The following is a 24,926-nucleotide window of genomic DNA, read 5'->3' as shown; positions in this document are numbered from 1 at the left end:
GGGCAGGTTCTGAAGCAATTCTTCATTCATTTAACAGGCATCTGCCTATTTATTTATGGAAAGCCTACTGTGTGCAAGGTGGTCTACTAATAATAGCTAATATTTGACTAGACAGTGTGACGACACAGCCAACTTTCACACCAGGTCCTGGGAAAAGGGGTAGAAGCAGGGGAAGCAACTAGGAAAAATGACAGCCCAAAAAGATATGGGCAATTGGGCTTTGGCCTGTGTAGTGTAGGGGTGGGGATATATATTAGGTAAAACCTGAGGATTACCAAGATCTTGGGAAACTCAAGACCCAAGTTGGAAAACATACGGCAAGTGGGGCTGGAGAAAATGGGCATTTTTCAGGTAGGAGGGATTTGGAGATAAAGGCATGGCAATAGGACATGAATATGGGGATTTCGGGTGAACGGCTCAATGAAAGGGAGGCACAAGGGATGCTAGCAGATCCTGTTGGGGGAGCCCCGGGTCACGGCAGTTTCGGGGGACCAGATGGATGGGAGTGTCTAGGGGTTGAGGTTCTCTAAGTCCTGAGAGGGGGGTGCTGGATTCTGGGATCAGAGTCCGAACAAGAGTTGGGGTGTGGTGGGGGCTGCCAGCGGGGTTTTGAGGGAAGGCTCTGGAGTGCTGGGTTAGAAAAGATGCTGGAGCGCGTTTAGGGAAAGGAGGGGCATGGCCGGGGAGCCCATCCAGGAGGCCGAGCCGGATCCTCAGGTTCGGCCAGCAGGCGGCCGGGGCCGGGGTGCCGGCGGGGCCGCGGGCGTCTGCGGCGCTGGCCGGGGTTGCGCTCTGAGCCGGCCGCCGGGGCTCCGCGGGGGGGCGGTGCGAGCTCGGGCTGCGGGCGGGCCGGGAGGAGGCGGCGGCTCCGAGAAGAACATGAATCAGCGGCGGCGACGGCGGCGACGGCAGTGGAAGGAGCGCGGTGGCCCGGGAGCGGCCCCGGGGACCCCGCGCTGCTGACGGCGGCGACCGCGGCCGGAGGCGGGCGCGGGTCTCGGAGGCGGTCGCCTCAGCACCGCCCCACGGGCGGCCCCAGCCCCTCCCGCAGCCCTCCTCCCTCCCGCTCTCTACCCACCTCCTCCTCCCCGCCCTCCTCCCTCCTCGCTCGCGGGCCGGGCCCGGCATGGTGCGGCGTCGCCGCCGATGGCGCTGAGGCGGAGCATGGGGCGACCCGGGCTCCCGCCGCTGCTGCTGCCGCCGCCACCGCGGCTGGGGCTGTTGCTGGCGGCTCTGGCTTCTCTGCTGCTCCCGGAGTCCGCCGCCGCAGGTAGGGGCTACCCCGGGAGGCGGCGGGAAGCTGGGGGCTGCGGAGGGGCGCGGCCGGGGGTCCGAGCCCGGGGCGGGTCTGGCGGGCCGGAGTCGGGGTGGGGGTCCGGAGTCGAAGGCCGAGGCTCGGGGCCGGGGCAGGGCGCGCTGCGGAGTGCTCGCCGCCAGATCTCCGGCTGGGCCCCCACCCCCAACTTTCTGGCGCTCTGGGCTCTTCTGGCGGGGTGGAAGAGAAGGGAGCGGGGTGTGGGCTGTGTGGTCAGCGGGGAGTGTTTGGGACCGCATTTTCCCGCCTGGATGTTCCCAGCTGTTAGCTCCCTTCTTCCCAGTACTGGGGACCCCATTCTGTCTGCCCCGCACGCGAAGGTCCGCCTCTGAAACCACACGGGCCGGGGCTGAGCACCCAAAGGCCACTCTGATACCATTTAGGTACAGAGGTTGTGAGGGTACCCAGTCACAAAAAACAAATGGGCACACTCGAGTTCTGTGCCCTCAGAGCTTCCTGAAAGCACAACCTTGGAGAGGATGGGCTGGTGCCAGGTTGCTGGTCTTTGGGAGGGGTTAGTCTTGTGTTCCCACATAGCCACTGAGGCATTTGCTGGTGACAAGAGCGTTCCATGCAGCACGGTGCTCTCCAAGTTCCCACCCCGCACCTCGGGTACTGCTGGGCATATAGGGAGTGGGAGGCTGGCCCCCATCCTGTGACTAGTCCCGAGAGGGTGAAGGGAGCAGGGAAGAGCCACAGACCAGGACAGAGGCCACCCGCTGGCATCTTCTCTTGACACAGCATTCCCTGCCATATCAGCCTCTCAGGGAAGGGAAGGGAACCGGGTTGATGAGTATTTAGAAGCCGAAAGGTGTGGACCTGATGCTCAGGGAGCCAACGACTTTGCCTAGAGTCACACACAGAAGGGTGAGAAGCAGGGCTGGATTTCAGTTATGCGGATTCAGTTATGCGGATACCTGACCTGCCCCTCTCTCTGCTTAAAAACATGTCAGGAGGCCAAGAGAGGTGCCGTGTGTGTGTGTGTGTGTGTGTGTGTGTGTGTGTGTGTGTGTGTGTATATGTGTGCGCGCGCGCGCGCGTAAGTTCCAAAGAGTGGCCCAGGGGTCTTAGGCTCCCTGCTCAGGGCCCCAGCCCTCCCTTCTGCCTCCCACCTTCCTAGCACTCGCCCCTGCCCACATTCAGGTATTAATAGAGCGGATGACTGCCAGGAAGGCTGCCATGTGTTTGATCTGACGTGGTTTTGCAGCCATATGTTCTCCACTTCAGGGGAGCACCCCCTCCTTTCCTTCTTCAGCCCTGCTCCATTTGGTAAGGTTGGGTGCAGAGGGTGCTGGCAGAAATTCAGGGTCTGGGCTGACACCTTGGGTGGAGAGCTGGCAGCCTGTTGCACTTGTTGGGTGCAGCAGTCATTCCTAGAGCAGTGCCCGCCCCAGTAGGGTAACTCCCGTCATTTCAGCCCAGCCTACCTTCCTTTTGCTGTCTGGACTCAGAAGGAGGACATGGGGAATAGGTCCTTAGAGCCGGAGGGAAATTGGAGAGCTTGTCATGCCCCCTCCCCTTGCCCAAGTCCAGCGACCTTCCCTCCCGCACTGTCCTACCTCTGCTTCCTTGACTTTGGCTGAGAAGGAGCCCTCTGTCTGACACAGAGGCTACCTTCTAGAAGAGAATGAGAACTGTTTACAGAGACAGAGTCCCTCTCAAGGCTGACACATGTTCCTTCCCACCCCTCAGGTCTGAAGCTCATGGGAGCCCCAGTGAAGCTGACAGTGTCTCAGGGGCAGCCGGTGAAGCTCAACTGCAGTGTGGAGGGGATGGAGGAGCCTGACATCCAGTGGGTGAAGGATGGGGCTGTGGTCCAGAACTTGGACCAGTTGTACATCCCAGTCAGCGAGCAGCACTGGATCGGCTTCCTCAGGTGCAGGCCTGTGGGGGAAGGTGTGGGCTGCCAGCCAGGGGGCAGGCTATGCTCTTTCCTGGGGGATTTGGAGCTGGGGCCCTCTCCTGATGCCCAGAGGTCTGTGGTTTTTTTATTTGGCTCCCTGTGGGACCTTCCAGAAGTGGGGGCAGGCTGAACTCATCAAGTTTGCCTAGCAGAGCTGCTCCCCTTGACCCTGGGAAGCAAGCCTGGTATCCTGTTTCCACAGCCTGAAGTCAGCGGAGCGCTCTGACGCCGGCCGGTACTGGTGCCAGGTGGAGGATGGGGGCGAAACCGAGATCTCCCAGCCAGTGTGGCTCACGGTAGAAGGTGAGGAGGCAGAGCCATATGGGCATGTTGGCCTGGAGCACGTGCCGTCTGCTGGTGGCTATACCTCTGAAGCGGAGAACTCAGTAGAAGCAGGGCTGCCCCACTGCTCTGTAGGGCCTTGTTGTCCAGGCTCTAGGCCCACTCCAGACATCAGAAGACCCTACCAGTTGGAGTTGGGTATCTGACAACCAAGGGACCAACTGGGACCCACAACCTGTGGGGTGCAGTCTGTTTCCGTTGCTTGAACAACAAGCTTCAAGCACCCATCTGGGACTGGACCCTGTTCTGCCAAGTGGCCTGGCCAGCAGGGGGAGGGGAGGAAGGCTCTGCAGCTGCGGGAGCTCAGAGCTGTTCAGCCCAGGAAAACAAAGTGACTAAGAAAGTAACAAAGGGCTCTGAATGGGAGCTGGGGCCTGGCAGCAGAACTCTGCTAAAGCTCCCACCCACTCCCCTGAGTTTTATGCCCCTCCCCCAGCTCTCCACCCCCAGTCTCCTCTTACTGCAAGAAGAGCTGTCCAAATCTGCCATGCCTAAGGGGGCAGCATGAAAGATGTGTCTAAGGTGCCAGGCATGGTGGTGTGCGCCTGTAGTCCCAGCTACCCTGGAGGCTAAGGCGAGAGGATCACTTGAGCCCCCAGGAGTTCCAGGCCAGCCTGGGCAACATAGAGGGACCTCCCGACCACCAATCTCAAAAAAAAAAAAAATTCCTAAGGAGCCTGAAAAAGAAGGGCACCGCCCACCTCTCAAGCTAGACGCCTGTTCTGCTGTTGACCTAATCGTTAGGGGCCTGTGGGAACCTTCTGCGTGGAGGACTTCAGATGTAAACACACTTGTGATTTGTACAGTAGGAAGCCAAGAGGTGGCAAGGCTCACTCCTCACTCCCCTTCTCTCCTAGGTGTGCCATTTTTCACAGTGGAGCCAAAAGATCTGGCAGTGCCACCCAATGCCCCTTTCCAACTGTCTTGCGAGGCTGTGGGTCCCCCTGAACCTGTTACCATTGTCTGGTGGAGAGGAACTACGAAGATCGGGGGACCCGCTCCCTCTCCATCTGTTTTAAATGTAACAGGTGAGCAGCCTCAGAAGGGGGCTTGGAGTGGAGAAGGAGCTGGGTCCTGGAGGGCACTGAAGCTGGCAGAGTTTCAGCCACTGAGCTTGCGGTTGTGAGTGTCCAGAGCAAGCCCCAGTGTCTGGGGACGTGAGCTGCACCATTACTAAGCTCATTAGTCAGGTGTGCTAGGCTGGCTGGGTGGGCTGATTAGTGGCGATCCTGCTGTGTGTGCTTAAGGAGGGTGTGGGGCCACCTTCTTTGGTTCGCAGCAGTCCAGGCCATGCACAGCTGGCCCTCCGAGATGAATTGTGTGAGACCAGGGGCACCCATCCCCCGCCCCTCCCAAGGGAAGGAGCCAGAAACCAGCCCACGCAGAGCTAGGGAGGAGTATCTGGCAGACACTGAGAAGACAAGACTCTCAGGCTGCAGAGAGGGGAGAGGAGGGAGAGAGAAGGGGTAAGGGGAGGTTAGCACAAAGCCTCCTCCCCTAATGGCACTTTCTGGGAAACCTCCAGACGTTTTCCCAAACAACTGTGTCTGTCCATACGTCTGCACAGTCACACCTGCACACCCACCTGGGCCCCAAGTTTCTTGGGCAATACCCTCACATGCTTGTAAGACTTGCTTATTCGTGAAACAAAGTATACTGTTTCTGGTTGGGGCTTGAACTGGGCAAAAAAATGGGACTCTGAGCTTGGTCTCATGTGCTGGAAGGTGCCAGGGAAATGGGCGCTGAGCTGGGTTCCCCAGCAGTTTGAATCTTGAGAAGAGGTGGACTATGAGACCTCTGGAAGCAAGTGCAGGTCCTGTTTCAGGAGGCGCGGAGTTGGAACAGATTAGAGAGGAGGCTGGGTTCGCTTCCTTCCAGGTGTGCGTGGTTGGGACCCTCAGGCAGGCAGCCTGATAATAAGCACTCACTGAACTCCTACTCCACACCACACTGTGCTAGGCACCACAGGGGACAGCGGGAATACAAAGGAAATAGAAGCCAAAGAACTGAGTATAATTGGGGAGACAAGACACGTGCATAAAGAGCGGAGAACTATTGCAAGGCAGAGAGTCTGCAAATAACAACCCCGAGGGGGCACAGAGCAAACAGAAGGGCTCACTCTGGTATGCGTAATAAAAGAGTGACCAGAAAAGGGAGGCAACTCGTGCTGTGTGTGGGCGATGGGATGGAGGTGGGAGGGTGGTATAACGTTTCCTAAGGGCTTATTCGTGCACTTGACACACATGACCTGATTCCCACAATTCTCCCATTTGAGAGATGAGAAAACAGAGCCCCTCCAGGCTCACCAGACTCCAGTGTCCCTGTTCATTTCACCGTGCCTCACTGCCCAGCCCCTTCCTTTGGCAGGAGGGCTTTAAGGATGTTCCGACCAGAGCCTGAGTGTTCCCCTTCCCCAATCATGCACTGAGTAGGGGTTGCTGCTTGGGGAGCTGACTGAGGTTTTCTGGCCCCAGGGGTGACCCAGAGCACCATGTTTTCCTGTGAAGCTCACAACCTAAAAGGCCTGGCCTCTTCTCGCACAGCCACTGTTCACCTTCAAGGTAGGAGGGCTGGCAGGGAGGAAGGGTGGATGAGGCCAGGGGCATTCCCGGCGAGCTGTCCTGCAGTTAGAATTGTTCTGTGTTCCAGCTCCCCTTGTGGTCCTGCTGGGATCTAGGGAGCGAGGGGTTAATTGGCATAGCTCCCATTCCTAGTGGGAGCACCTGAGACCCTGCGTGGCTGAGATGAGAATAGAATCCTGACGTCACAGCAGATTTCCCATCACGAAGCAGAGTCCTTGGGAGGGAGGGAAGGAGGGAGGGAAGCAGCAGGAGATGGTCAAGGCCCATGCCCAGCCTTGTTTCTGCCCCTCCCTTTGAGGGGATGGGGGTGGGGAAAACAGCCTAGCACCGGATGGAGGAGACCCGAAGGGCTGGTGCACAGAAAGAGGGGGAGGGACAGGGTGTCTGCAGGAGCCAGGCTGTGGCTGCAGGGGCAGCTGCCTGTCTCTCCCTTGTATCTCCCAAGCCTGAGGTGCCGCCCCCACATACCCTCTCATCTTATTCCTCAGTCACACAGGTCCTTCATTGCAGGGAGAGGCAACCTCTCTCCACAGCCCAGGCGCTCTCCCAGGTGTGAGCAGCTGTGCCCTACTGGTTGCTTATTTGTGTACTACTGTGATCCTGGGAGTGCTAGGTAGCTGTCTTTAGGTTGGGGATGCCCTGGACCCTCAGAGAGACTCAAGGCTTGACTCCCATGCCTCCTACTCCCTCCGTTCGTATTCCTACTGGGCACTGATTCTGAGTCCCCGTCCACAGCACTGCCTGCAGCCCCCTTCAACGTCACCGTGACAAAGCTTTCCAGCAGCAACGCTAGTGTGGCCTGGATGCCAGGTGCTGATGGCCGAGCCCTGCTACAGTCCTGTACAGTTCAGGTAGGCTCTCCGGGCTGGGCCATGCTTGTTCTGGCTGCCTGGCCAGCACTTTGTTGACAGGGGTATCACACTCACTAGTCAGCTCTTAGGGGCTTGGTCTGCAGCTCTTTCCAGGTGCTGCTCCTTAGCAGGAAGAGCACAGGCCACTGTCTCTTATCATGGGGTGCTCTGGCAACTAAGTGACTGCAGATTGGCTCAAATTCATGCATTCTTCAGGTTGAAAAGCAGATCACTAGAACAGATTTGGGGTACCTGGAAGGTTTTTCTTTCCTTCTTTTTTTTTTTTTTTTTTTTTTTAGACACAGGGTCTCACTGTTGGCCAGGCTGGAGTGCAATGGCGCCATCTCGGCTCACTGCAACCTCCACCTCCTGGGTTCAAGTGATTCTCCTGCCTCAGCCTCCCCAGTAGCTAGGATTACAATCGTGCACCACCATGCCCAGCTAATCTTTTTTTTTTTTAGTGGAGACTAGTAGTTCACCATGTTAGCCAGGCTGATCTCAAACGCCTGACTTCATGCTATCTGCCGGCCTCAGCCTCCCAAATGCTGGTATTACAGGCGTGAACCAGCACACCCAGCCAAGTTTTTCTTACTTAGGTGAAAGCTCAAACCTTTGCTGATACTCACACTGTCATGCTCCGCCTTACCCCCCAACCCCCATTCAAGCCAAAGAGAACAAGATGACCAGAAGGGGCCCTACACCTTGGAGAGTAGAAAAACTGGGTAAGGTGATACTAAAAACACGAGGCAATGCAGGCTTGCTCATTTTCATCCATTTACTCAAAAGCCACTTAATGAGTACCTTCCAAAACTGTTCTGGGCAGTTTCCCTGGGCAGGAGGGGCCCCTGCTCCGGGCTCCACCATTTAGAGAACCCTACTGAGGTTGGGCTCAGTGGCTCATGCCTGTAATCCCAGCACTTTGGGAGGCGGAGGCAGGAGGATTGCTTGAGCCTGGGACTTCACGACCAAACTGGGCAACATGGCAAAACCCTTTCTCTACGAAAAATACAAAAATTATCCAGGCACAGTGGCATGCACCTGTACCCCTAACTATTCAGGAGGCTAGAGTGGGAGGATGACTTGAGCCTGAGAATTCAAGGCTGCGGTGAGCCAAGATCATGCCACTGCACTCCAGCCTGAGTGACAGGGCAAGATCCTCTCTCTAAAAAAAAAAAAAAAAAAAAAAAGAGGATCCTACTCTGGCCCTCCTTTGGCCACACCCCTTTCCCCGTGCAAAGAGCCTGCAGGGCCAAGAGGATATGGCCATCCAGATGGCAAGGTCCCCCTCACTGCCACACTATACTCTAGATATTCAGGATCTCTTGCCCTGATGGTCCTGAGTCTGCTTCCGGGGTCTGTGTGGGCCTCTTCCCTGCTCCATCTTCCCAAGGATGGACCACAGTATGATATGAGCACCTCTAAGCCCAAGGGGCAACCATTTGTGAGGGGGATGGGAATGGAGCTTGGATATGCAGTCAGCGTTGTCCACGCCTGTGCACATGAGGCCCCTCATGGTGCAGACCTTGGCTTCGGGCCAACTCTTCCAGTGCTGCCTCATTCTGACTCGGGACTCCAGGGATTTAGAGAATTACAAATGCAAACCTGATCTCCCAGGTTGTTTTGAAGGTTTATTGGTCAAAATATTAAGATAGAAACTATTTAATAGTTGGTTAGCTGATTTATAATGTTTAAATATTTAGACATATAGTACGTGGATCTCTTTGTACTCTTGCCCTGGGACCCCAAAATGTAAGATGAGGGGCTGGTTCATAGTGCCCTAAGCTCCCAGTTTTCTCTGAGCTTCAGAAACTTGAACTTTGGAGTGGCAGGTAAGCAGGCACAGTAAGTGGTAAGTATACCCTAAGAGTTTCGCGCCAAGTACAAAAGGACAAGACGAGTTTTCTGGAGTGGTTGAGAAAGGCTTTCACCAAGAAAGTGATATTTGCACTGAGTCTTACAGGATGAGTAGGCCTTTGCTAGGAAGAGCAGGTCATTCCAAGTGAAAGGAACAGCATTTGCAAAGGCATGAAGGTGTGGAACCCGGTGTATTGGGGTGGGGGTGGATGGGAGGGTGTGGGTTGCAAGTGTTTGCTGATAGAGGAAGCATTCATTCAAGCACCCGTAACTATATCCACTCCATCTTCCATCTTGCACAGGCTCTCCCCTACATCATTCCTTTTCTGCTTTTCTGTAGGTGACACAGGCCCCAGGAGGCTGGGAAGTCCTGGCTGTTGTGGTCCCTGTGCCCCCCTTTACCTGTCTGCTCCGGGACTTGGTTCCTGCCACCAACTACAGCCTCAGGGTGCGCTGTGCCAATGCCTTGGGGCCCTCTCCCTATGCTGACTGGGTGCCCTTTCAGACCAAGGGTCTAGGTAAGGGATGCATAGAGCAGAGGGGGTGGGCAGGGCTGGAGCCGGGAAGGGGGCCGTGTTGGCTCGAGTTCTGAATGGTGCTGGTGGAGATGGAGATTCAGGCATCATTTGGTAGACATTTACTGCATATCACTACATACCACCTTGTAAATAGTTACTGTGGGTGGAACAGATAAGCAAACCAGAAAAGATCAGATAATGTGGTTGATGAAGAGTGCCCCCGGATGGTTAAGGAACCCCCCCGCAAAAAGGTCTGATTCGGGTCTGAAGGATAAAGAAGGAGTCATGTAAATATCTGGGGGAAAATCACTGCCGGAAGAAGGCACAGCAAGTGCAAAGACCCTATGACACGAACTTGCTTAGAGTTCTCTGGCAATTGCAGGGAGGCTGGCATAGCTGTGAGAGGGGAGTGGCGAGGGATGAGGCAGAGAGGCAGTAACCATGGTGATGAAGAGCAACACTGCCGAGCTGGGGTGCTGCCTGTCCTGCCCATTGCTTACCCCGCCCCCAGCACAGTGGGTGAGAGCAATCAGAGCTGGGAGGTGAACCCTTCCCCAGTCGTGCCTCTCAGAGCTGTTTAGTTCTTGGGAGTTGGTTCCAAAGGTCTGCATGGGATTATGATGATGGGAAGGGCAGGGGTCTGAGCAATCTTCTCTCTTTGGCTACAGCCCCAGCCAGCGCTCCCCAAAACCTCCATGCTATCCGCACAGATTCAGGCCTCATCTTGGAGTGGGAAGAAGTGATCCCTGAGGGCCCTTTGGAAGGCCCCCTGGGACCCTATAAACTGTCCTGGGTTCAAGACAATGGAACCCAGGTAAGAGAGACAGAACCCTTCCCTCTCTTCACTCTCCTGGAGTATCAGCCCTCCGGGTTCTAAGGCCTTTAAGAATTTCCAAATGGTTGTCTTTGGTGGGCCTGGGTCTCCCACTCTCCCAGGGAATCCTCTCCTCCTCACCACCTCTGCAAACTCCACTTCTCAAAGGATTATGTCTCCTGTTAGGATAGCATCCTGTGTGCACTTTGTAAATAAAGCAGGAAGCACATTCCTGCTCGAGCTGGGGGAGGGCACAGATAAGGCTTTGTCCCCAGCTCAGTTGCTCCCATCCCCCACCTGTGCATTCCGGGACTGAGCCTTGTTTGTGTTCTGGAGAGGCCCCTGCAGCCCGGAGCAGGAATGTGATTACTCCCAGACGGTTGTGTTCCCACAGCCCCTGAACCCACAGTGCCCCTATACTCCCATGTTCCCAGCTGGACCTTTTTCTGCCCTCAGGCCCCAGCTGGAGGCCTTCTCGTCAGGCTCACTATGGGGTGGGGGCTTTTCCTGGCTGCAGGATGAACTGACAGTGGAGGGGACCAGGGCCAATTTGACAGGCTGGGATCCCCAAAAGGACTTGATCGTACGTGTGTGCGTCTCCAATGCAGTTGGCTGTGGACCCTGGAGTCAGCCACTGGTGGTCTCTTCTCATGACCATGCAGGTGAGGCTTGTAGAGGGAGAGGGGCAGAGGCTCAGGGGATCAAGGTTTTCAAGGGCAACCTAGACTGGTGGGAGGAGCCTAGTAGCATCTCCCCTCCTAGCAGGCCCACAGACCAAGTGAAGAAGTTGAGGCCAGGGCTGGTATTTAAACTGTATCTTGACTGGGCATGGTGGCTCATTCCTGTAATCCCAGCATTTTGGGAGGTCGAAGGATCGCTTGAGGCCAGCAGTTTGAGACCAACTCTGGCAACATAGCAAGACTCTGTCTCTACAAAAAAAAAATTAAAAAAAAAACGATTAGCCTGGTGTGGTGGCATATGCCTGTAGGCCCAGCCACTCCAGAGACTGAGGCAGAAGGATTGCTTGAACCCAAGTGTTCAAGGCTGCAGTGAGCTATGATTGCACTACTGCACTCTAGCCTGTGCAACAGAGTGAGCCTGTTGTCTCTAAACAAATAGGGCCGGGTGTGGTGGCTCACACCTGTAATCCCAGCACTTTGGAAGGCTGAGGCGGGTGGATCATGAGGTCAGGAGATCGAGACCATCCTGGCTAACACGGTGAAACCCCATCTCTACCAAAAATGCAAAATAATTAGCCGGCATGGTGGCGGGCGCCTGTAGTCCCAGCTACTCGGGAGGCTGAGGCAGGAGAATGGCGTGAACTCGGGAGGCGGAGCTTGCAGTGAGCTGAGATTGCATCACTGCACTCTAGCCTGGGTGACAGAGCAAGACTCTGTCTCAAAAAAAAAAAAAACAAATAAGGCCGGGAGTGGTGGTTCACACCTGTAATCCCACAACTTTGGGAGGCTGAGGTGGGAGGATTGCTTGAGTCCAGGAGTTCGAGATCACCCTGGGCAGCAAAGTGAGACTTTATCTCTACCAAAAAAATTTAAAAATTAGCCAGGTGTGATGTTGCACACCTGTAGTCCCAGCTACTTGGGAGGCTGAAGTGGAAGGATTGCTTGAGCCTGGAGGCTGAGGCTGCAGTGAGCTGTAACTGCGCTCTGACCTGGGCAACAGAACAAGACTCTGTCTCAAATAAACTATATCTCATTCTCCTCTCTGTGCCCCAGAACTGGCATAGAAATCCATGGTCACACTCTAGGTCACAACAGCCAGGGCCTGTCTCTGACCAGGTAGGAAGGACTCTTGGGCCTTCCTCTGGAGCCCCTTTCCCTCAGGACCCTTTATTGACCTAGAGGAGCCCCTTGACCCAGCTGGATGGCCATCCTGGGAAAGTTCTGAAGGGACCCCATGCCATGGTGTCCTCCTAGCTCATGCCACTGCGCCTCCCTCCCACAGGCCAGCAGGGCCCTCCTCACAGCCGCACATCCTGGGTACCTGTGGTCCTTGGTGTGCTAACGGCCCTGGTTACGGCTGCTGCCCTGGCCCTCATCCTGCTTCGAAAGAGACGGAAAGAGACGCGGTTTGGGTAAGGGGATGGGGATGTGGAGGGAGAGGCAGGTGGCGATGGTGATGAAAGACCTTGGAGCTGATCCCAAATCCTGGGTTTTCCTTTAGGCAAGCCTTTGACAGTGTCATGGCCCGGGGAGAGCCAGCCGTTCACTTCCGGGCAGCCCGGTCCTTCAATCGAGAAAGGCCCGAGCGCATCGAGGCCACATGTGAGTGGTGGGCAATCGTGGGACGGACAAATGGGTTGTTGTGTGCCCCTATCTGCATTATTTTACCAAATTATTAATTCGACTGATATGTGTGAACATCAGTGAGCCCCAGGCACACAGACCTGCCTGTGTGAAGTTTACACCCCAGCCGTGGGAGACCTAAGCTCATCTCTATGCTCTGAGGGCAGAGTCTGGGGTATAAAAAGCAGGCTGGGTTTTGGCTCAGGAATCAGAGATCCCTCTTTCCCACAAACCCTTTCCCCACAGTGGACAGCTTGGGTATCAGCGATGAACTAAAGGAAAAACTGGAGGATGTGCTCATCCCAGAGCAGCAGTTCACCCTGGGCCGGATGTTGGGCAAAGGTATGTGGGGCTGTGCGGGGATGGGCATGGCTGGTTTGCTGTAGCTGGAGGTGTTCGGTCACCCCTGTCACTTTGAGGGTGTGGGTTTAGGTTGGCTCCTGTAAACAAGATATGCTTGTAGACTCCTGAGTGTGGGATGTTTGGGGGGAATGGTGGCTGGGGACAGGGAGGGCTGAGGAGCTGCTCCCAGCATGCTCTTGCTTTGGCTACTGGCAAGGGTGCCTTCTCCAGTGGCCCCAGAGTCTGCTGACTGTGTCCCCATGGAGGGTCACTTGGGAGGGAAGATGGCAGGGAGCAGAGAGCCAAGGAGACTCCCTCACTTGGACTGGTTCCTAGGAGAGTTTGGTTCAGTGCGGGAGGCCCAGCTGAAGCAGGAGGATGGCTCCTTTGTGAAAGTGGCTGTGAAGATGCTGAAAGGTGAGTGGGGGATAGTTGTGGCCTGAGGGCATCATTTGGAAGGGTAAGAGGGGCGACTGACCCTGAAGCAGGCTCTGCTTTGCCCCTAGATTTTCCAAGAAGAGCTGGGCAACACTAACTGGGATGCTGTCTTTACAGCACGAATAATTCACAAGCATAAACCCAAACACACTTATTTATGCCCAGCCATTGCTCTGTGCCATCGGCAGTGACTGTCCTCTGAGTCCTCTCTTGGGTGATTACAGCTGTGGTTGGTTGACCTGCTGGGCTCCCAAACCAAAAGGAAGGGAAGGCATTAGCAAGTAGAGAAGTTATTGAATAGCACCACTCCTTGGGGGTTTCTCCTGCTCATGGCTGGGCTGTTTCCTGGGCTCGCTGGGAAGCCTAGGACATCTGAAGGACAAGACCTAGGAGGCCTGGGTCAAAGCTAGGGACACATCTTGTTTTATTCCCTCCTTCCCCATCCCTTTCTCCTAGCTGACATCATTGCCTCAAGCGACATTGAAGAGTTCCTCAGGGAAGCAGCTTGCATGAAGGAGTTTGACCATCCACACGTGGCCAAACTTGTTGGTGAGCCCCTTTTTGGGGGAGGCAGACAGAGAATAGGGCTAAAAATATGCTCTACCAACATGAGAGGGCAGCCTGTAGGAGAGACGTTTGGACTCATCTGGTAAGTAAATAGATGGCAAAATAGCAAGGAGGGTCCTGGCAGAAATCTGAGGTGAGGAGTGCCAAAGGTCCGCACATGAAGACTGTGTGGCCGGGTGCGGTGGCTCATGCCTGTAACCCCAGCACTCTGGGAGGCTGAGGTGGAAAAATTGCTTGAGGCCAGGGGTTTGAGACTAGCCTGGGCAGTATAGCAACAACCCACCTCTATTAAAACAACAAAAAAATACACACACGTACAAAAATTAGCTAGGTGTGGTGGTATGCACTTTGTCCATCTACCTAGGAGGCTGAGGTGGGAGGATCATTTGAGCCCAGAACATTGAGGCTGCAGTGAGCTGCGATTGTGCCACTGCACTCCAGCATAGATGACAGAGCAAGATACTGTTTCAGAAAATACAAAAACTGCTTGTATGGACAGAGAAGGAAAGGAAGGGGACAGAAGATGCTCCAGGGATATGGGAGCAGCCAGAGTCCCTCCTGGGTAGTCCCCAGACCAGTGTGGAGCCTATGAAAAAATAAACAGCAGATCCAGAGCTGGAGATGGGACCCAGCAGGCGGGGACTTATGCAGACACGTGAACTGCCCCTTGACCCTTCTATGCTCAGCTCCTGACTCTCCCTTGTCCCAGGGGTGAGCCTCCGGAGCAGGGCTAAAGGCCGTCTCCCCATCCCCATGGTCATCTTGCCTTTCATGAAGCATGGGGACCTGCATGCCTTCCTGCTCGCCTCCCGGATTGGGGAGAACCCCTTTGTGAGTACCTGGTGTGGGGATGGCCAGGAGGAAACAGGTGGGAACACAGGGCCTGGAAAGGCATAGAGACCCTGGCAGAGAGGGGCTTGCTGGGTAGGACTGATGGAGCTGGGTGGGAGTAGGAGGGGTCTGAGTTTGAATCCCTTTAATCTAGCAGGCTTTCTTTTCTCTCACAAAACCCTGCTGAGAAATATAGGCTGGGCAAGGACCCTTTCTAGGGGGAGGGACTTGTGGAACCCCAGGGTGGGGAGTCTTGGCTTCCAGACTTCCTCTTAGGCTAGCCGAAGCTTCCTTGTCTTGGGAAGGCCCTCCATCCCTTTCCTTCCTTCCAGTGATTCTGGGGACAGCCTTCAGGCTTTCTGGCCAGGGACCCCCATCCATCCTGCCCCAGCTGGGTGGGCAGGTTAAGCCTGAGCTTGGCCTGTCTGTCCACTAGAACCTACCCCTCCAGACCCTGATCCGGTTCATGGTGGACATTGCCTGCGGCATGGAGTACCTGAGCTCTCGGAACTTCATCCACCGAGACCTGGCCGCTCGGAATTGCATGTACGAATTCTGGAGGACTCGAGGGTGGGAGACAGCAGCAGGTGCAAGAGGAGCTAGCTAATGGTCGGCTCCTGCCTGGGACGGTATCTGCTATGCATGGCGGTAGCTTGGGAGCAAAGACGTCTTGGCTCTTGTAGGGCTGTGGGCATGGCAGAAGGCTCACTCCCTCCCTCAACGCTCCTCGTAGGCTGGCAGAGGACATGACAGTGTGTGTGGCTGACTTTGGACTCTCCCGGAAGATCTACAGTGGGGACTACTATCGTCAAGGCTGTGCCTCCAAATTGCCTGTCAAGTGGCTGGCCCTGGAGAGCCTGGCTGACAACCTGTATACTGTGCACAGTGACGTGGTGAGCAGGGTGGCCCGTGAAGCTTGGTGGGGACTAGTGTGAGAACAGACCTTTGGGATCCTTAAGGGCCTAGCCAAGTCTGCTTTCTGGGGTTTGGTTGCCTGATGATGAGGCCCTGAGCTCCAGGCTGTGCTTGTCCCAGAGCCATGGCTCTCTGTCTGACTCAGGACACCTAGTGACAGCTTCTCCCCCAACCTCGATTCTGTCCCAGTGGGCGTTCGGGGTGACCATGTGGGAGATCATGACACGTGGGCAGACGCCATACGCTGGCATCGAAAACGCTGAGATTTACAACTACCTCATTGGCGGGAACCGCCTGAAACAGCCTCCGGAGTGTATGGAGGACGTGTAAGTATCCCGGGAAGGGGGCTCTGGAAGGAAAGGGGAATCTGGAGTTTTGGCTGGTAGCTGCCACCACAGCTGCTGGCCCAGTGGGAACTAAGAGCCTCAACTGGACCTTTGTTTTTTTATAGAAACATCCTTGTAGTTGGAAGACTGCACTCCACCTCATACTCACTGTTCATCTACCACCTCCTTGTTTTCTTTCTTTCCCCCTTCCCATCCCAGATTTCTTGCTTTAGCCTTTGTCTATCAGTCTCTTTTCTCCAGTTTGTAGGGAGAACCAGGAACCCCAAGAGCAGAACAGAAGGCATAGTGCTGAGTAACAGTGTGGGAGGTTTCCCTGCCATCTTCCCACCCATAATTCCTTTTTTTAAAAAAAAATTTTTATTTATTTTATTTTATTTGTTCTACCCCAGTGAATACAACCTTTGTCCTGGAGACCCCAGCTAGTCTAAGAAAACTTGGCCGGGCGCGGTGGCTCAAGCCTGTAATCCCAGCACTTTGGGAGGCCGAGACGGGCGGATCATGAGGTCAGGAGATCGAGACCATCCTGGCTAACATGGTGAAACCCCGTCTCTACTAAAAAAATACAAAAAACTAGCCGGGCGAGGTGGCGGGCGCCTGTAGTCCCAGCTACTCGGGAGGCTGAGGCAGGAGAATGGCGTGAACCCGGGAGGCGGAGCTTGCAGTGAGCTGAGATCTGGCCACTGCACTCCAGCCTGGGTGACAGAGAGAGACTCTGTCTCACAAAAAAAAAAAAAAAAAAAAAGAAAACTTCCTAGGCTGAGCTCTCTTGGGAATCTAAGATAAAGAACTGAGGTCCTGGGAATAAGGGAACTGTCTCCTCTTCTTTCTGCAAGCCCAAAGCCCTCGGGACCGGGCAGGCAATGATACCACCTACTTTGCTGGAGTGATAACAAACCCCTGTGACAAGATAATGGGAAGTGTTACTGACATTAGCTGGGCATTTAGGCATTCTTTCAGGTAATCTTCCTCTGACCTTATGAGGAAAAGACTATTATTTATCCCCACTTTGTAGATGAGAAAATAGGATTAGAGAGATTAAGTAACATGGCCAACGTCACGGAGCTATTAAGTGAATGAGTTGGAATTTGAACCTAGATCCCTGTGGTTTTAGAGTATGTACTCTTAACTCTTTGTGACAGCAACTGTGATTTGTCTGTTCTAGTCTTACACTCCCACTCTATCTTTTTTTTTTTTTCGGAGTCTGGCTCTGTCGCCCAGGCTGGAGTGCAGTGGCACGATCTTGGCTCACTGCAAGCTCCGCCTCCTGGGTTCACGCCATTCTCCTGCCTCAGCCTCCCGAGTAGCTGGGACTACAGGCTCCCGCCACCTCGCCCGGCTAGTTTTTTGTATTTTTAGTAGAGACAGAGTTTCACCATGTTAGCCAGGATGGTCTTGATCTCCTGACCTCGTGATCCGCCCGCCTCGGCCTCCCATAGTGCTGGGATTACAGGTGTGAGCCACCGCGCCCGGCCCTTACACTCCCACTCCATCCAAGCCAAGGGCTCCCTAGGCCTTCAGACGACATTTTGTGAGTATTTTTCGTTTTGTTTTTGAGACAGGGTCTCGCTCTGTCACCCAGGCTGGAGTGCAGTGGCATAATCTCTGCTTACTGTAGCCTCAACCTCCTGGGCTCAAGTGATCCTCCTTCCCCAGCCTTCCAAGTAGCTGGGACTACAGGCATGTGCCACCAAACCTGGCTAATTTTTGTATTTTTGTACAGACAGGGCTCTGCCATATTTGTCAAGCTGGTCTTGAGCTCCTGGGCTCAAGGGATCCACCTGCCTTGGCCTCCCCAAATGCTGGGATTACAGGTGTGAGCCACCAAACCCAGCCCAGAGGAACTTTCATGAGCCCCAGTGGGAGTGGGAGCCACTGTGACCAGAGAAAGAATCTGCTCCATTTCTTGCTCTGGGATTGGACTTTCAGAGGGCCGAGGTCATGGACAGGCACAGGAAGGCTCAGCCTCATGGTGGGATCCTTCCCTTTGACAGTGGGTTTGAAGTGCCCTGAGCCCAGGCTGTGGGTGACTGACTCATCTGCACTTCAGAGGGAAATCTTGAGTACACAAGCCAGGCCCTGGCCCTCCTGTTCATTCAGCAGAACTCAGGGTATGGCAAGGGGCAGGAAGCTCACGTCTCCCTGTGGCTGCAGCCTGCCTCAGTTCTAATCTGGAGCTGTAGAAGCTCTGATGGGCAGTGGTGACCAGACCCCAGTGCAGCCTCCTCCCCAGCTGGAGCTGGTGCTGTCATGCTGTCAATGGAGAGTGGGCGGGCACTGGCCTCACCCAGGCAGCCTGGTGGACAGGCGCCAGTTGGCTCCTAGCACAGCCTTGAGAATGTGTCCCAGTCTGGCCATGTACCCAAGGCCCCAGACCATTCCCGTTCCCACGACCTGCTCAGTGTCTGGCATGATTACTGCCATTAATGGGGGCCCCTGCTGGGTGTGCTGGTGTGTGAGGCAGTACTTGGGGCTCTTGTCGTGGGCATAGGCAAGAGAGTCAGGCATTTGCTTTCACTGGACTTGGTCTCAGTCTCTTCCCATTAGCTTTTTTGGTTTGTTATTTTTCCACCTCGGCCTGAGGCATTCCTTGGGCACCCTGAGTGATAGGCTTCAGGGAATTTATAAGGTTCCTGAAGTTGTATGTAAAAAAGCCTTCCTGGCCTGCATGGTGGTTCATGCCTGTAATCCCAGCACTTTGGGAGGCTGAGGCGGGTGGATCACCTGAGGTCGGGAGTTCGAGACCAGCTTTACCAACATAGAGAAACTCTACCTCTATTAAAAATACAAAATTAGCCGGGCATGGTGGCATGTGTCTGTAATGCCAGCTACTCTGGAAGCTGGGGCAGGAGAATTGCTTGAACCCGGGAGGCAGAGGTTCCGGTGAGCTGAGATCACGCCATTGCACTCCAGCCTGGGCAACAAGAGCAAAACTCCATCTCGAACAAAACAAAACAAAACATTCCCATTGAGAAGAGAGCTGGAAGCTTTTTCCAGATATTCAAAGGTTGTATATGAACAGTGAGGACTTTTTTTTTTTTTTGAGACGGAGTTTTGCTCTTGTCGCCCAGGCTGGAGTGCAATGGCGCGATCTTGGCTCACTACAGCCTCTACCTCCTGGGTCCAAGCGATTATCATGCCTCAGCCTCCAGAGTAGCTGGGATTACAGGCATGTGCCACCCTGCCCGGCTAATTTTGTATTTTTAGTAGAGATGGGATTTCTTCATGTTGGTCATGCTGGTCTTGAACTTATGACCTCAGGTGATCCACCCACCTCGGCCTCCCAAAGTGCTGGGATTACAGGTGTGCGCCACCACGCTCAGCCAATTTTTGTATTTTTTAGTAGAGATAGGATTTCACCATGTTTGCCAGGCTGGTCTGGAACTCCTGACCTCAAGTGATCCGCCCACCTCGGCCTCCCAAAGTGCTGGGATTACAGGCATGAGCCACCACGCCTGGCGGATTTTTACTTTTTTTTTAATAAGAGAAAGGGTCTCACTCTGACAGCCAGGCTGGAGTGCAGTAGTGCAATCACAGCTCACTGTAGCCTCAAACCCCTGGGTTCAAGAGATCTTCTGCCCAGCCTCCATAGTAGCTGGGATTACAGGTACTTACCACCATACCTTGCTTATTAATTTATTTTATTTTATTTATTTTTTTTTTTTTTGAGACGGAGTCTTGCTCTGTCACCCAGGCTGGAGTGCAGTGGCCGGATCTCAGCTCACTGCAAGCTCCGCCTTCCGGGTTTACGCCATTCTCCTGCCTCAGCCTCCCGAGTAGCTGGGACTACAGGCGCCCGCCACCTCGCCCGGCTAGTTTTTTGTATTTCTTAATAGAGACGGGGTTTCACCGTGTTAGCCAGGATGGTCTCGATCTCCTGACCTCGTGATCCGCCCGTCTCGGCCTCCCAAAGTGCTGGGATTACAGGCTTGAGCCACCGCGCCCGGCCTAATTAATATTTTTTAAATAGAGACATGGTCTTGCTGTGTTGCCCAGACTGGTCTTGAACTCCTGGGGTCAAGGGATCCTTCAGTCTCAGCCTCCTGAGTAGCTGGGACTACAGGTGCATACCACTGTGTCCGGCGGTACAGTGAGGATTTACTGAGTAGGTACTGCCCACTCAGCATAGGAAGGACTTTGGAGCCAACCCCCCTAGCTTCAAATCACAGCTCTGTCACTTTCCACGTGTGTGACTTTAGTCACGGTTCTTAACCTCTTTGTGCATGTTTCCACATTTGTAAATGTGGAAATGATCTCTATCTGATCATTGCTTTCATAGGGTTGTTGTGAGAATTAAATAATAAGCCAGGATGTGCCTGTAATCCCAGCTACTCAGGAAGCTGTAGTGGGAGGATGACTTGAGGCCAGGAGTTTGAGACCAGCCTGAACAACACAGCAAGACTCCATCTCTACAAATATTTATTTATTTATTTATTTAATTTGTTTGTTTATTTTGAGATGGAATTTCACTCTTGTTGCCCAGGCTGGAGTACAATGGCGTGATCTCAGCTCACTGCAACCTCTGCGTCCCGGGTTCAAGCGATTCTCCTGCTCAGCCTCCTGAGTAGCTGGGATTACAGGCGTGTGCCACCATGCTGGGCTAATTTTTTTTGCATTTTTAGTAGAGACGGGGTTTCTCCATGTTGGTCAGGCTGGGTTCGAACTCCTGACCTCAGGTGATCTACCCACCTTAGCCTCCCAAAGTGTTGAGATTACAGGCGTGAGCCACTGCACCTGGCCACAGTGTATTTTTTAAATGGCCCAGTGTGGCCGGGCACGGTGGCTCATGCCTGTAATCCCAGCACTTTGGGAGGCCGAGGCAGGCGGATCACAAGGTCAGGAGTTCCAGACCAGCCTGGCCAATATGGTGAAACCTCGTCTCTACTAAAAATACAAAAATTAGCCAGGTGTGGTGGCGGGCACCTGTAGTCCCAGCTACTCGGGAGTCTGAGGCAGGAGAATCAGTGGAACCCCGGAGGCAGAGGTTTCAGTGAGCCGAGATCATAACACTGCACTCTAGCCTGGGCAACAGAGCGAGACTCCCTCTCAAAAAAAAAAAAAAAAGGCCGGGCGCGGTGGCTCAAGCCTGTAATCCCAGCACTTTGGGAGGCCGAGACGGGTGGATCACGAGGTCAGGAGATCGAGACCATCCTGGCTAACACGGTGAAACCCCATCTCTACTAAAAAATACAAAAAACTAGCCGGGCGAGGTGGCGGGCGCCTGTAGTCCCAGCTACTCAGGAGGCTGAGGCAGGAGAATGGCGTAAACCCGGGAGGTGGAGCTTGCAGTGAGCTGAGATCTGGCCACTGCACCCCAGCCTGGGCGACAGAGCAAGACTCCGTCTCAAAAAAAAAAAAAAAAAAAAAAAAAAAAAAAAAAATGGCCCAGTGCAGTGGTTCACGCCTATAACCCCAGCACTTTGGGAGGCCAAGGTGGGAGGACCACTTGAACCCATGAGTTCAAGACCAGCCTAGGCAACATAATGAGACCCCCATCTCTATAAACAAACAAATGACAACAAAAAATTAGCTGGGTGTGGTGGCCAGTACCTGTGGTCCTAGCTACTTGGGAAGCTGAAGTGGGAAGATCCCTTGAGCCCAGGAGTTTGAAGCTGCATTGAGCTATAATAATAATAATAATTTAAAAACAAGTTTTATTTATTTATTTTTTGAAACAGAGTCTCCCTCCGTCACCCAGGCTAGAGTGCAGTGGCACGATCTCAGGTCACTGCAATCTCCGCCTCCCGGGTTTGAGCAACTTTCCTGCCTCAGCCTCCCAACTAGCTGGGATTACAGGCACAAGCCACCACACCAAGCTAATTTTTGTATTTTTAGTAGAGTAGGGGTTTTGCCACGTTGGCCAGGCTGATCTAGAACTCCTGACCTCAGGTGATCCACCCGCCTCGACCTCCCAAAGTACTGGGATTATAGGTATGAGCCACCATGCCCAGTCTATTTATTTATTTATTTATTTATATTTTATTTATTTATTTTTTTTTTATTTTTTATTTTTATTTTTATTTTTTTTGAGACGGAGTCTCGCTCTGTCGCCCAGGCTGGAGTGCAGTGGCCGGATCTCAGTTCACTGCAAGCTCCGCCTCCCGGGTTTAGACCATTCTCCTGCCTCAGCCTCCCGAGTAGCTGGGACTACAGGCGCCCGCCACCTCGCCCGGCTAGTTTTTTGTATTTTTTGTTTTTTTTGTTTTTTGTTTTTTGAGACGGAGTCTCGCTCTGTCGCCCAGACTGGAGTGCAGTGGCCGGATCTCAGCTCACTGCAAGCTCTGCCTCCCAGGTTTACGCCATTCTCCTGCCTCAGCCTCCCGAGTAGCTGGGACCACAGGCGCCCGCCACCTCGCCCGGCTAGTTTTTTGTATTTTTTAGTAGAGATGGGGTTTCACCGTGTTAGCCAGGATGGTCTCGATCTCCTGACCTCGTGATCCGCCCGTCTCAGCCTCCCAAAGTGCTGGGATTACAGGCTTGAGCCACTGCGCCCGGCCGTTTTTTGTATTTTTTTAGTAGAGACGGGGTTTCACCGTGTTAGCCAGGATGGTCTCGATCTCCTGACCTCGTGATCCGCCCGTCTCAGCCTCCCAAAGTGCTGGGATTACAGGCTTGAGCCACTGCGCCCGGCCTTATTTTTATTTTTTTTGAGACATAGTCTCGCTCTGTCACCCAGGCTAGAGTGCAGTGGCGCGATTTCTGCTCACTGCAAGCTCCGCCTCCCGGGTTCACACCATTCTCCTGCCTTAGTCTCCCACGTAGCTGGGACTACAGGCTTCCGCCACCATGCCCAGCTAATTATTTTTATTTTTAGTAGAGACGGGGTTTCCCCATGTTGGCCAGGATGGTCTCGATCTCCTGACCTCGTGATCCACCTGTCTCGGCCTCCCAAAGTGCTGGGATTACAGGTATGAGCCACCGCGCCCGGCCTATTTATTTATTTTTGAGGCAGAGTCTTGCTCTGTGACCCAGGCTGGAATGCAGTGGTGGGATCATGGCTCACTGCAGCCTTGACCTCCTGGGCTCAAGTGATCCCACTTCAGCCTTCTGAGTAGCTGGAACTACAGGCGTGTCTACCAAGCCTGGCTAATTTTTGTATTATTGTAGAGATGGGGTTTTGCCATATTGCCCAGGCTGGTCTCGAACTCCTGGGCTCAAATACTACTCCCCTTCAGCCTCCCAAAGTATTGAGATTACAGATGTGAGCCGCTGTGCCCCACTAGGGAATAACATTTTTAAAATTCCTAGTGCCATATGATGAAGAGGCCCCTGCTTTTGAGGGAAGGGCTCCTGCCTTATCTCACGCTTCTCCACCCCAGGTATGATCTCATGTACCAGTGCTGGAGTGCTGACCCCAAGCAGCGCCCGAGCTTTACTTGTCTGCGAATGGAACTGGAGAGCATCTTGGGCCAGCTGTCTGTGCTATCCGCCAGCCAGGACCCCTTATACATCAACATCGAGAGAGCCGAGGAGCCCACCGCGGGAGGCAGCCTGCAGCTGCGTGGCAGGGATCAGCCCTACAGTGGGGCTGGGGATGGCAGTGACATGGGGGCAGTAGGTGGCACTCCCAGTGACTATCGGTACATCCTCACCCCCGGAGGGCTGGCTGAGCAGCCAGGGCAGGCAGAGCACCAGCCAGAGAGTCCTCTCAATGAGACACAGAGGCTTCTGCTGCTGCAGCAAGGGCTACTGCCGCACAGTAGCTGTTAGCCCACAGGCAGAGGGCATTGGGGCCATTTGGCCGGCTCTGCTGGCCACTGTGCTGGCTGACTAAGCCCCGTCTGACCCCAGCCCAGACAGCAAGGTGTGGAGGCTCCTGTGGTAGTCCTCCCAAGCTGTTCTGGGAAGCCTGGACTCACCAAATCACCCAATCCCAGTTCTTCCTGCAACCACTCTGTGGCCAGCCTGGCATCAGTTTAGGCCTTGGCTTGATGGAAGTGGGCCGGTCCTGGTTGTCTGAACCCAGGCAGCTGGCAGGAGTGGGGTGGTTATGTTTCCATGGTTACCATGGGTGTGGATGGCAGTGGAGGGAGGGCAGGTCCAGCCCTGTGGGCCCTACCCTCCCGCTGAGCTGCCCCTGCTGCTTAAGTGCATGCATTCAACTGCCTCCAGCCTGGTGGCCCAGCTATTACCACACTTGGGGTTTGAATACCCAGGTTTGCCTCTCCAAGTCACAAAGAGATGTCCTTGTAATATTCCCTTTTAGGTGAGGGTTGGTAAGGGGTTGGTATCTCAGGTTTGAATCTTCACCATCTTTTTGATTCTGCACCCTGCCTTGGCCAGGAGAAGTTGAGGGGAGCATGCCTCCCTGCAGCTGACCGGGTCACACAAAGGCATGCTGGAGTGCCCAGGCTATCAGGTGCCCTTCTTCCAAAGGCAGTGTGCCGAGCCGGCAAGAGGAAGGGATGCTGTGAGGCTTGCCCAGGAGCGAGTGAGGCCAGAGAGGAGTTCAGGAACCCCTCTCCATACCCACAATCTGAGCACACTACCAAATCTCAAAATATCCTAAGACTAACAAAGGCAGCTGTGTCTGAGCCCAACCCTTCTAAACGGTGACCTTTAGTGCCAACTTCCCCTCTAACTGGACAGCCTCTTCTGTCCCAAGTCTCCAGAGAGAAATCAGGCCTGATGAGGGGGAGTTTCTGGAACCTGGACCACAGCCTTGGTGGGGGAGCCTCTGGAATGCATGGGGCGGGTCCTAGCTGTTAGGGACACTTCCAAGCTGTTGGTTGCTGTTTAAAACAGAAATAAAATTGAAGACTAAAGACCTAAGGTTTTGTCTCTCTTTTTTTTTTTTTCTTTTTTTTTTTGAGACAGTCTCACTGTGTTGCCCAGGCTGGAGTACATGGCGTGCTCTTGGCTCACTGCAAACTCTGCTTCCTGGGTTCAAGTGATTCTTGTGCCTGAGTAGCTGGGATTATAGGGGCGCACTACCATACCCAGGTAATTTTTGTATTTTTAGTAGAGATGGGGTTTCGCCATGTTGGCCAGGCTGGTCTCAAACTCA

At 54.2% G+C, this 24,926-nt stretch overlaps 1 protein-coding gene across 1 annotated transcript; it reads left to right on the top strand.

Moving 5' to 3' along the window:
* Nucleotides 1-1,013: 1,013 nt before the first annotated feature.
* On the top strand, nucleotides 1,014-24,691 carry LOC105491927 (TYRO3 protein tyrosine kinase). The gene is made up of 19 exons (XM_011758677.3): nucleotides 1,014-1,270; nucleotides 3,008-3,191; nucleotides 3,421-3,521; nucleotides 4,418-4,588; nucleotides 6,035-6,121; nucleotides 6,878-6,993; nucleotides 9,188-9,365; nucleotides 10,034-10,179; nucleotides 10,697-10,841; nucleotides 12,142-12,271; nucleotides 12,361-12,461; nucleotides 12,729-12,824; nucleotides 13,161-13,241; nucleotides 13,719-13,811; nucleotides 14,539-14,660; nucleotides 15,097-15,206; nucleotides 15,394-15,553; nucleotides 15,765-15,901; nucleotides 23,239-24,691. The coding sequence occupies exons 1-19, from the start codon at nucleotides 1,147-1,149 to the stop codon at nucleotides 23,627-23,629; spliced, it is 2,673 nt and encodes an 890-aa protein (XP_011756979.2). The 5' UTR covers nucleotides 1,014-1,146; the 3' UTR covers nucleotides 23,630-24,691.
* Nucleotides 24,692-24,926: the final 235 nt, after the last annotated feature.

The sequence above is a fragment of the Macaca nemestrina genome, chromosome 7, assembly GCF_043159975.1.
Source record: "Macaca nemestrina isolate mMacNem1 chromosome 7, mMacNem.hap1, whole genome shotgun sequence".
NCBI lineage: Eukaryota > Metazoa > Chordata > Mammalia > Primates > Cercopithecidae > Macaca > Macaca nemestrina.
The sequence above is the reverse complement of the archived record's forward strand: the minus strand, read 5'-3'. Positions and strand labels throughout refer to the sequence as shown.

Coding starts and splice junctions, on each gene's coding strand:
- LOC105491927 (XM_011758677.3), top strand. CDS start 1,147: ATGGCGCTGAGGCGGAGCATGGGGCGACCCGGGCTCCCGCCGCTGCTG. Junction 3,522..4,417: donor AGTGTGGCTCACGGTAGAAG/GTGAGGAGGCAG, acceptor CTTCTCTCCTAG/GTGTGCCATTTTTCACAGTG. Junction 4,589..6,034: donor ATCTGTTTTAAATGTAACAG/GTGAGCAGCCTC, acceptor TTCTGGCCCCAG/GGGTGACCCAGAGCACCATG.